A 12,271-nucleotide genomic window follows, 5' to 3' on the forward strand; every position below is an offset into this window, starting at 1 on the left:
GTTTACCACGTCAATTCAGGTGGTATAGGAACACTATGGGGGTTTACCACGTCAATACAGCAGATGTAGGGACAGTGCAGGGGTTCACCAGGTCAGTATAGGAGGTACAGGGGCAATACAGGGAATTACCACGTCAACAGTGGAGATATAGGGACACTATAGTAGGCTACCACGTCAATACAGGCGACATAGAGACACCATAGGGGGTTACCACGTCACACACACACACACACACACACACACACACAAGCACAGACCCCCATGAACACATAAACATACAGACACACACAAATAAATGATACGCATCAAAGACCTCCAACATTAAATCTGTACCGATCCAAACTTCAGACTAACGCTCTTCTGAGTGAAGGTAGGAAACGCTGCAGGAGAAGAACTATGGCTGCCTGGCATTTGTGAGACTCGTAGGTACACCGTTGCTCAACCTCCCCCTGGGTTGGAATCCCGGGAGACCAGCGTGTTGACGGCGTAGGTAAAGTCAGGTCGTGTTACCGTGGGCAGTCATGGGGATGTGGGAGGAGTGACGAGCCAGCTGGTGCCTCCGCACCTGTTTGCGTGGGTTGTCTTGAGGTGCCGCCGCCTCCAAGTCAATCATGGTGTGGCTGGGTAGACAGACAGCAGTCTGTCTTTTTACGTGAGTTGAGACTGCACAGACAAGTGACAGACCTAATTAAGGCCGTTTCATTAAGGCTATTTATATAGGTTCGGGCCCTGGTTGCGGCAGTCGGCCCTCAGTCCACCCAGGTCTTCATCCTCCTTAAAGGCTGGTCGTTAAAATTGGGTACATGGCTTAGGCTAAGGTGTTTATATATAGCGTTGATGAGATGGTGTTGATAAGGGCATTCACTTACCCGTGCCGTGTGTGTGTGTGTGTGTGTGTGTGTGTGTGTGTGTGTGTGTGTGTGTGTGTGTTTATCCTAGCCGAAGTCAGGTATGCAAATAATCGAACAACACCGAAAGGTGATGAACAGCTGGGTGGACTGCAGCTCAACTGCCCCATCCAGGACTTTAACCCATGTTGCCTCGACCCCGGGCAGGCCCTCGCCTGCGTTATGGTGGGTAGCGCTGACCACTACCACACTACCGTATTCACCCATCAGTACGTACCATCAGGAGCGACAGAGTCGCGAAACACTGGCACTGGGGCGGCATCTGTATTGCCACATATCAGCTTCTGGCTACACGCGACGTTTCCTTTTTTTTTTCCTTCTTTGAGAGATCAAGGATTTACTCCGGGAGGTTCTGGTCGGTGGTCGAGGTCCTCCTCCTTCAGGGTCTGGTAATCAGATGGACCATAACCCTTGAACAGGATACCAGACGCCTCTCGATCACTAGCCTTTCCACGTACAAGATTTCCTTTCATATATTCGAATTGCATGAAATACCTTCGAGAATATATATCTAATCGACTTTAAAACTGCACTTCGATATACTTGGTTTATACCTACTGGCTTGAAATATAATGAGTTAGTGGGTTTACAACCATTTTGGCACGGTGAACACGAGAAGTAAACCCTCCAGCAGGAAGGAGCGACCTTAGGGTATGGTAACTTGGGTTCTGATTTGACCCTGTGGAGGTTTGAGAACCTCCCAGGGATAGATATGATGCTGACACCATCACGACCTCACCTTCATGATCTACTGACACCTTCACGACCTACTGACACTTTCATTATCTACTGACACCTTCATGATCTACTGACACCTTCACGACCTACTGACACCTCCATGACCTACTGACACCTTCATGACCTACTGACACCTTCATGACCTACTGACACCTCCATGATCTACTGACACCTTCACGATCTACTGACACCTTCACGACCTACTGACACCTTCATGACCTACTGACATCTTCATGACCTACTGACTACCTTCATGATTTACTGGCACTACCTTCACGTCCTACTGACGTGTTCACGTCCCACTGGGACCATCACGGACCTAGCGGATGTCGGTTTACGGAGACCCCTCATTATGTGCGTCATGTCCTTCTTTAACAAGGGAAAATGCTAGTCTCATATTCTGTCTTCGTGTTCGGGTGTGACTCAAGAAAGCGAATGCAAGAACCTTCACAGATTATAATCTCCAGCAGCTTGGAGCCTATGTCTGACTTGTGCGAGACTCAATCGTCAGGTGTGGAACTAAACCTTAAATAATACAGGAGGGAACAAATGCTAACACACAAATCGAGGAGGGAACTTCCCTCCCACTCACACGTCACAGCTGGAGGGTAAAGTCTTCCCTCATACATACGCGCAAAGACCCACAGGACAGCACCGCCCCCACCACAGAGGTTCAGGTCAGGCGAAGAGCCAGAGCAAACCACCTTAGGCGACCGTGTCAAAGTTCACCAGGCGGGACTTGGTCCGCCTTCCTTTTAACAGGTCTGTAACGTTCATGGCTGTGTCCAGCACCGAGGGACCAGCCTGGACAAACACCGTTGAATGATAACCCCGCGAGCGTTGTCAAACAGAGGAGAGGAACACTTCCAACGGAGGTAATATATATATATATATATATATATATATATATATATATATATATATATATATATATATATATATATATATATATATATATCTTTCTTTCATACTATTCGCCATTTCCCGCATTAGCAAGGTAGCGTTAAGATCAGAGGACTGGGTCTTTGAGGGAATATCCTCACCTGGCCCCCTTCTCTGTTCCTTCTTTTGGAAAATTAAAAAAAAAAAAAACGAGAAAGGAGGATTTACCAAATGGCGTCCTAGCTTCGTCTCTTCGATGTATATCAACTGACTTATATTTCTCTCTTGTCTCTCCCCTGATGATGTGATTATTACACGAAAGTGCACTTGGGAACTTTTCGTGTTTCATTTTCCCCGTGGACTCATAGGAATATATGAATATATATATATATATATATATATATATATATATATATATATATATATATATGTATATATATATATATATATATATATATATATATATACATATATATATATATATATATATATATATATATATATATATATATATATATATATATATATATATACACACTTATCCCTGGGGATAGAGGATTAAGAATACTTCCCATGTATTCCCTGCGTGTCGTAGAAGGCGACTAAAGGGGAGGGAGCGGGGGGCTGGAAATCCTACCCTCTCGTTTTTTTTTTTTTTTTCCAAAAGAATGAACAGAGGGGGCCAGGTGAGGATATTCCAAAAAAGGCCCAGTCCTCTGTTCTTAACGCTACCTCGCTAACGCGGGAAATGGCGAATAGTTTAAAAGAAAGAAATAATATATACACTATACGCTGTTTTGCCACTATGAACATTCATTAAAGACTCAACATAGATGTGTGATGTTTACGGCTGAAAAATGAAGACATTGGCAGAAAAAGCTATACAGTTTTCCTCACCTCACACATCACTGTTCTTCTGCTACGTCCACAACAGCGTGGCTGGGGACACTCACCCCCCCAGAACCCTGGGGTGATAGCGAAGTCATCACTACGGGGAGGAGCAGGTGCGCTCCACCTCCCCCCAGAGATACATGTATCTCTTTCAACAGACTATTAACCTTCCCTCGACCAGGGCGCCGCCCTCCACTACCCCCACAACGCGCGACAGATATAACGTTCCCATCTGGACCGTTTTATTCTCTCCGTTAACAAAACACTTTTAACGTACGGGTCTTACGTAGTTGGTTAACTTCAAACAGCCGGCAGTGGTGTCCGTAGGAGGAAGTGAAAAACGTCTATCGAGCTCAGGAGAATGCTAAAGAAAATCCGGATTCAGAAGAACACATTAAATATTGGTTACACTAATGTTGGTGAGAGAGAGAGAGAGAGAGAGAGAGAGAGAGAGAGAGAGAGAGAGAGAGAGAGAGAGAGATGGGGAGGGGGCTGGGTTGGCTGTTCGCCTTGGAGCTTCGACACGTGAAAGCGACACAAAAACGCCACAAATACACGCGAGCGATAAGGCTGACAGATTTATCACACAATGAAATAAGCTTTGCTGTTGAATTCGTCGCCTGCTTCATTCCGGCTCTGACACAGAAATATCTACGATCTTTAACGGTGTCAAAATACTGGCCTCCGTAAATCTTTGGAGCGACCTACTTACCTATCAATATGTCTTGAAATTGGGCACGAAATTACATATCTATTTCATCCAATTCCCCTTCAGTCTGAGGATGTGGTGCGGCACAATGTCTCCCCCTGGATTCGCTACCCTGACGATCGCTGCTGGGCCAAACGCATCACCACTCGGGCGGGGTTCGAATCCGACGGCTGAATCGCACGGTAGCGCGGAGGGAAGGACGGGGCAAGTGTGGGGATGGGGTCGCTCCGGCTCCTGCCCCAGTCTGATGGTGAGGCAGACTGAGGCTAGCAGTGGGTCACAGAGGTTCTAGGGAGGTGTGTGGTAGACCTAGTGATGTAGGGAGGTAGGACACCGTAGACCTGCTCTGTTACCACACACTGGGTCGTACTGGGTACATCTTAACACAGGGAGGTAGCCCACCGTAGACCTGCTTTGTTAGTACACACTGGGTCGTACTGGGTACATATTAACACAGGGAGGTACCCCACCGTAGACCTGCTCTGTTCGTACACACTGGGTCGTACTGGGTACATCTTAACAGAGGGAGGTAGCCCACCGTAGACCTGCTATGTTAGTTCACACTGGGTCGTACTGGGTACATCTTAACACAGGGAGGTGCCCCACCGTAGACCTGCTCTGTTAGTACACTCTGGGTCGTACTGGGTACATCTTAACACAGGGAGGAAGGACACCGTAGACCTGCTCTGTTAGCACACACTGGGTCGTGTTGCGTACATCCTAACACAGACCAACTGAAAAAGTATTCCTCAGTCTAACTCATGTCCGTATTCCATCTCTGGTAGGTGGTAGGCAGAGCCATCGACCAGGGAGGTGTACTACCTGTTACTACCCTAGCCTGGGTGCCGGCAGGGTTAGTGAGGGCTAGGCAGTCATCCAACGCTTCAGTGGCTGTCATGTGTCATTCCTTTAGCTTTGGTAGCTGTCTTTTTATTCCCCCTTCGCCCTACATGTGGGCTGCTGGCATTCAGTCCACATACGTAAAATCTCTCCATCTCACACACAACGCAAAACAAGACTCGTTCTTCCTAACTCTAGATTTCCCTGCGGTGAACACTACGCGCTAGCCCTGCTTTTGGGCAATATCTCGTCGTAAATACTACTCTTTGTTTCTCTATTAACTGTATAAAACTCCTTGATATCAATATTGTGGAAAATATGAGGAATATTTCTAAAAGCAAATGACTTTTAAATGAGAGTGAAAACGTTCCATGAATCATGAAGAGAGTCAGTGTTTACTTTAAACCGCCCTGGAAGACCAGGAAAATGGAGGAACTAATGTGACTGAGTAAAAAGCATACAAAAGCCTAAAAGAGGTTTTACAAATGTTCAATAAATCTGACAACTTAAATGGCGAGAATCTTTCAATTACCAGGACAATTGTTAAAGCTCGCTTTAACCTCTCCCTTAGCCACAGTAGAAGCAAAAGCCAAACTTTTTGGCAGATTTATTCTGCTCTCTTTCTATTACACAAATATTACTTCGGCGTCCGCTCTTACGAGCTGGCTGTGTGTGTGTGTGTGTGTGTGCCCGAAGTCTCTTAAGACTTGGATCTAGGGCGCGGCCACCTCCCATAGTGTTTATGTGCAGACTAACCATGGGCACAGGAGATCGTGGTGGAGGTCACGAAGTGGAAGACGTCTGCACAAGGCAATGGAGAGTCAGCAGTAAGGGCGTTGCACTGTACTACGTGGGGGTAAGATTGCCACTAGAGAGTCCTGTGTGGGGAGGGTGGGTCTTGATGGTGGTGTTGGCCTGAGGCTTTGTGGGTGAGGACGGTAGTGGAGATGGTGGTGGTGATGGTGGTGGAGGTGTTGGCGGCAGGGACACGGGGCCACACCCTGCCGCTGCAAAGGCGGAGCCACACCAGCTGCTCTAGGGAGGGGCTTCCGGCACAGCTGGGCACTTCATTGAGTCTTCCGCTGTAAGGGTCTTCTCCTCCCTCACCTCCACCTCCACCTCCCCACGACCAGTCACTCAACCCCTCCTCCCTCCCTCGCCTCCCTAACCCCCGGGTCATCACCTGCCTGCTGACTGGCTCACCTCGTCCTGACAGTGTCCCGGAACGACCAGCTGCACGAGCAATTGTTTCACTGTTGAGGAATGTACTCTACGGACGTTTCACTGTTACGGAATATCCTTTACGTAAGTTTCACTGTTAGGTTCTATCACCAACGTAATTTTGGTGTTACGGAATCCCCTGTTTGAAACCTCCTCCGCATAGTTTTGCAACATCATCATCATCATCTACAACTCCATCAATTCGTATCCCTTAACTTGGTTAATTTTCTTTAGTTATTTTTTTATGTAAGCTTAGACGACACGGGCAACTGAGGCCATAACCAAGACCATCCCATTAACGCTATATATGTATATATATTTTTTTTTTGCCGCTGTCTCCCGCGTTTGCGAGGTAGCGCATATATATATATATATATATATATATATATATATATATATATATATATATATATATATATATATATATATATATATATACTGCGGCCTAAGCCAGGTACCCATTCCATCGACCAATTTCTTAACGTGAATAAACAGCTGGGTGGACTGTGGACCGACTGCCACAACCAAGATTCGAACCCATGAGGGCGACGGTGGGCTGGTAGCCCTTGAATGCGTCATGGTCAGGAACGCTAACCGCTACACCACGGGAATTGCTCTACATAGATATTTCCCACCTGGTGATGTCTTGTGGGTGTTGCAGGGTTGCCTCCTACTGCCTTGCCCACAATGTTCTTTCAAAAGTCCTCATCTCCGTTTTCTGTTTTATTATACCCATTTCTTGTTCTCTCTTACCTTCAAATGCTAGTTGGCTGTAGCGTAACCTGTATCTCCCCTACGCTACATCTCGAAGCTACATATATGCTTCCTGACGTCTCGTATGAACCCACATCTCTCTTTTCGAGCCTTCCCTCTCTAACTAAAGTTCAAGGTAACTATCCCATGTTCTAATTCAAAGACCGTGGACATTACAGAACCTTCCATAACTGATCTATATTATGGCTATGGAACTCCATTTCCCACTTTATGGAACTCCATTTCCCACTTTATGGAACTCCATTTCCCACTTTATGCCATGAAAGACATCGCTTTATTGTCTGTAGTTCCCATGACTCTCTTCTTGACCAGTCTCGTGTCCTTTGTCCTCATGTAGCACGTAAACCAACTTAGGCTGAAGATCATGACCTCTTTTTCCAATCGATGTTTGACACTTAATATTTCTCAACTTCAAGTATATGGTACGATGTTCGCTGTGGGTAGAGGTTATACCTTAAGGGATATGGTTAGATGGTATATCGGTAACTTGCTCTGTGGCAGCGCGTTCCGCTACCGGGGCAGCGTGGCCACTCCCGCACCTGCTGGTGTCCAGTGTGTGAGGAGGTGATGACAGTGTGTGACGGGAGGGTTGGTGAGGGGAGGTATAGGGTCTGCAGCCAGACGCCTTCCTCCCACCACAACAGGTGGTGGTGACTGTGGCGGGTCTCCCGCCGGTGTCGCCCCTGTGCCATAGTGAAGTACTTGCCTACACACTCAAGTGGACTTCGATATTTTAAGGACGGGTCGATCCTTGAGCACGACGGTACGCGTCTTGAGCAGGACGGTACGAGACTTGAGCACGACGGTACGAGACTTGAGTACAACGGTACGAGACTTGAGTACAACGGTACGAGTCTTCAGCACGACGGGACGAGACTTGAGCACGACGGTACGAGACTTGAGCACGACGGTACGAGACTTGAGTACAACGGTACGAGTCTTCAGCACGACGGGACGAGACTTGAGCACGACTATAAGATCCTTGAGCACGACAGTTCATCCTTTCAGCCATCCAGGTGGGAAATGCACTGCACTGAACATGAAGCTGGAGCACCACACCGGCAAGACAAGGTCCCGGAACTCCACCCAGCGGGGGCGATAATTCCGGGTTGATAGACGGCGTCTGCTCTGCATCATCCCGCAAGGGCGACACTTTACCCTGTCACTCCTGGCCAACGGTAGTGGTCCTGTCAACACCTCCCGGGGCCCACCGCAGACACCAGGGCCCACCGCAGACACCGGGCCACACCACAGACACCAGGGCCACACCACAGACACCGGGCCACACCGCAGACACCAGGGCCCACCGCAGACACCGGGCCACACCACAGACACCAGGGCCCACCACAGACACCAGGCCACACCACAGACACCAGGCCACACCACAGACACCAGGGCACACCACAGACACCAGGCAACACCACAGACACCAGGCCACACCAGAGACACCAGGCCACACCACAGACACCAGGCCACACCACAGACACCAAGCCACACCACAGACACCAGGCCACACCACAGACACCAGGCCACACCACAGACACCAGGCCACACCACAGACCACAGCCTCTTGCCTCCCTCACCCACCATACTGCAGGAGTCCCATTTGGCTCCCAGTGGTACTTCTTATTTGGGGGAGACCCACCTCTTCACTACCCTGGGACCACTCCCCTTCACCTGCACCCGTTCCATGGGGGTTCAGGACCCTGGGACCACTCCCCTTCACCTGCACCCGTCCCACGGGGGGTTCAGGACCCTGGGACCACTCCCCTTCACCTGCATCCGTCACACAGGGGATCTGTACCGACCTTCAGTGACGATATACCTCAAAGATCTTTCTCTACCATCTGTGACGATATACCTCAAAGATCTTTACCATCTGCGACGATATACCTCAAAGATCTTTCTCTATCGTCTGTGACGATATGCCTCAAAGATCTTTACCATCTGTGACGATATACCTCAAAGATCTCTCTCGTCATTGACGATATACCTCAAAGATCTTTCTCTATCGTCTGTAACGATATACCTCAAAGATCTTTATCATCTGTGACGATATACCTCAAAGATCTTCCTCCTTTCAAAACCCCGGCAGTACCATATTTCTTGATCCCAAGCTACATTTACTCCAACTCCTCGTGTTTACTCCAGAAAAGTGTGTGTGTGTGTGTGTGTGTGTGCGTGTGTGTGTGTGTGTGTGTGTGTGTGTGTGTTGGTGATGAAGACCATGTGCTGCCTCACACACTACGTCATCACACAACCACCAACGTACTTCACCAGTCGCTCTCCGAACTATCGTCCTGTGGCCCCCATGATGGTCCCAGAGAGAGAGAGAGAGAGAGAGAGAGAGAGAGAGAGAGAGAGAGAGAGAGAGAGAGAGAGAGAGAGAGAGAGAGGCTAACAAGGCAGGTAGGTATCCAATCATCCACGCTGGCAAAGTAAACATTGAACACCCGCATGGCAGGCATTTCAAGAGGCCCATTACCCAACCTTCACATTCTCCCCACGATTTATCCTTCTATAACCGTAATCATTATGGCCACACTACCACTGACACACATCAGGATTTAACATTTTATATATATATATATATATATATATATATATATATATATATATATATATATATATATATATATATATATATATATTCCTATGAGTCCACGGGGAAAATGAAACACGATAAGTTCCCAAGTGCACTTTCGTGTAATACATCATCAGGGGAGACACAAGAGAGAAATATGAGTCAGTTGATGTACATCGAACGCATACATACATACACACACATATCAACATATACACGTATACATACACATACAAAGATATATACACATGTACATATTCATACTTGCTTGCCTTCATCTATTCCTGGCGCTACCCCTCCCCACAAGGAAACAGCATCGCTACCCCCAGCTGGAATTCATATATAAATGGTTTTTCCCTAACTCTTGATGACGAGAAAATAATTACGTTAGACGCTATTCTCGCTAAAAATACCTACGTAATAAAACATTGCGTCGTATTCATAATCTTAGTGGAATCTAACCGGACAAGTCCCAGTGCTGAATATTGTGGGTTTTTAGGCTTTGTTTTGTGGGATCTCCAAACCCGAACACACGTCAAGGCAAATATACAACTGTTAAGAACTTACCTTCGTGTGCGCGTCTGACTGGGGTTGTGACGCCACTCAAGAAACATTCAAGGAAAAAGTTTCGTGTTATAACAACCAACGTCGGATATGGTACACAATAAATTACCGGAACATCAAATGTCCTCAGACAAAGATTTCGAAAAAAAAAGAAACACACACTTCCATAAACATGATTCAAACTGTACTATTCATACTCTGATACTCAAATATTTGCGATTCAGCGAAGAGCGTTGCCCAACTGCTTTCGATTACCCGTAAAAGGATAAATGGTTTATGTAAATAAGTCGTTTCTAGTAAAGGAAGATAAATATATGTGTTGCAAACCGTAAGGATAAATGGTTTGTGTAAATGAGTTGTTTCTAGTAAAGGAAGATAAATATATGTGCTGCAAACCGTATACCAATACTCTTTTTTTCAGTGTATACAGGATGATGCGTACAGACGATATATACTGCGCCAAGTTTTTAAAACTTTTAAGGATACCAAACCTACTTATATAGGGTGTATAAAATCTTCGTACGCTATACTACAGCCTATAACACAACCCAGTAAATCGAGGCTCTTTACGATATGAGAGAGAGAGAGAGAGAGAGAGAGAGAGAGAGAGAGAGAGAGAGAGAGAGAGAGAGAGAGAGAGAGAGAGAGAGAGAGAGAGAGAGTAAAAGGCAGTGTGAGCGAAGATAAACATTGTCAAGTGCCCCCCGCTTTACTAGGCTACTGTGTTGTGAACGGTGGCTCTTAAAACCCTTAAACTGTGACCCGGACTTAGTATGGGTTAACCCGATTACGCTATAAGGAGTGACGATGGATATATCCTATCTCACACATAAACGTAGTACGTTAATGGATTTCTGATTTACGTTCTGCATATGTTCCCTTCCAGCTAATTTCGTAACGTCAGGAGGCATCGGTGTGCGCGCGCAGCTTCGGCTCTGTAACAGCGAGTAGCCAGTGAGACATGGTTCTCATCCTCCGCCTTTTCTGAGAGGCGTCCGTGCCAGCTTCATCAAATCACAAAGGAGTGTATATATGTGTCTCTGTGAGCCCTGGGCGGGCCAGAGGCTGACGTGAGAGAGTTAAGTCCCACCAGGATCACTGTCACCCGCTGCCCTATTTGGGTATACACCGACGGCAGGACTCCCCTACCGTGTTTCAGGACCTCTCTCTCTCTCTCTCTCTCTCTCTCTCTCTCTCTCTCTCTCTCTCTCTCTCTCTCGATATGATGTCGTTGATCACCTCAAATAATCAGCTGGGTTGAAAAAAAAAAAATCTTAGCGGCTCATTCTCAGTGTTCAGATTAATGGATATCGTACATTTAAGACTGTTTTGCGACCGAAACATTTCATATCTTTAATTCATTTACGTATTCGAGAGTCCCTCTTCCATCATTACCGATAATTAATGTTCTCTCCTTCGTATGTGCTTTGTGACGCCCCTGCAATGCCTGAGGCTGAGGGACACCGTAGATGGGTTTGCCATCTAGGACATCCGTCATTGTTTTGCCTCTCGTTTCCCGTACAACTAAGGGCGTCCATACCCTGTAGGAGATGACGGTACCAGGACCAAACTACCAGTGACACTTACCAGCCAGAGATCCTGTAGAGGGACTTACCGTACGGCGCCCCTGGGACAACCTCCTCCTCCTCCTCTTTCTTCTCCTCCGCCCGCGGCACCTGTTCCTCCGGCAGGCGACCCTGACCTCCTCCCTGACTGCCATCTTTCTTCCCTGTCAGGACCACACCAGACCAGCCTCAGTGCACAGCTGCAATGCTCAAACTACAATAAGAATTTACCATATAGAAATACAACATTGTTTTTGGTTACAGAGGATACTATCCTTGATGCATGACAACTGTACGAACAGTTAAGTTACACTTTACTGACAACTGACAAGATTCAGGCACTAGCGAGGACATCTGATGATTTGTTTATGTTTATATGAAGGTTGGAGCTCTCGACTGACATTGGGCGAGCCTGAAAAAACCTGCAAGTTGATGTCTCACGAAACACACAGAGCATAGGTACTTAAGTGATGGGGAGTTCAACCTGCCCCCAGTAACACTACTCACTCTCAGATTGTACCTGTCCCTCGCCTCACTACTCACTCCCAGGCTCTACCTGTCCCTAGCCTCACTACTCACTCCCAGGCTCTACCTG

General features: G+C 47.1%; 1 protein-coding gene across 1 annotated transcript in view; it reads right to left on the reverse strand.

Annotated features, from left to right (window-relative positions):
• The window catches only part of LOC139761717 (uncharacterized), a 256,164-nt gene that overhangs the window by 111,413 nt on the left and 132,480 nt on the right, over positions 1-12,271 (reverse strand). The window contains exon 5 of the mRNA XM_071686102.1: positions 11,727-11,840. Coding sequence (XP_071542203.1) covers positions 11,727-11,840 — 114 coding nt within the window. The remainder of the gene's footprint in view (positions 1-11,726; positions 11,841-12,271) is intronic.

This window comes from Panulirus ornatus, chromosome 41 (assembly GCF_036320965.1).
Source record: "Panulirus ornatus isolate Po-2019 chromosome 41, ASM3632096v1, whole genome shotgun sequence".
NCBI classification, from domain to species: Eukaryota; Metazoa; Arthropoda; class Malacostraca; order Decapoda; family Palinuridae; genus Panulirus; species Panulirus ornatus.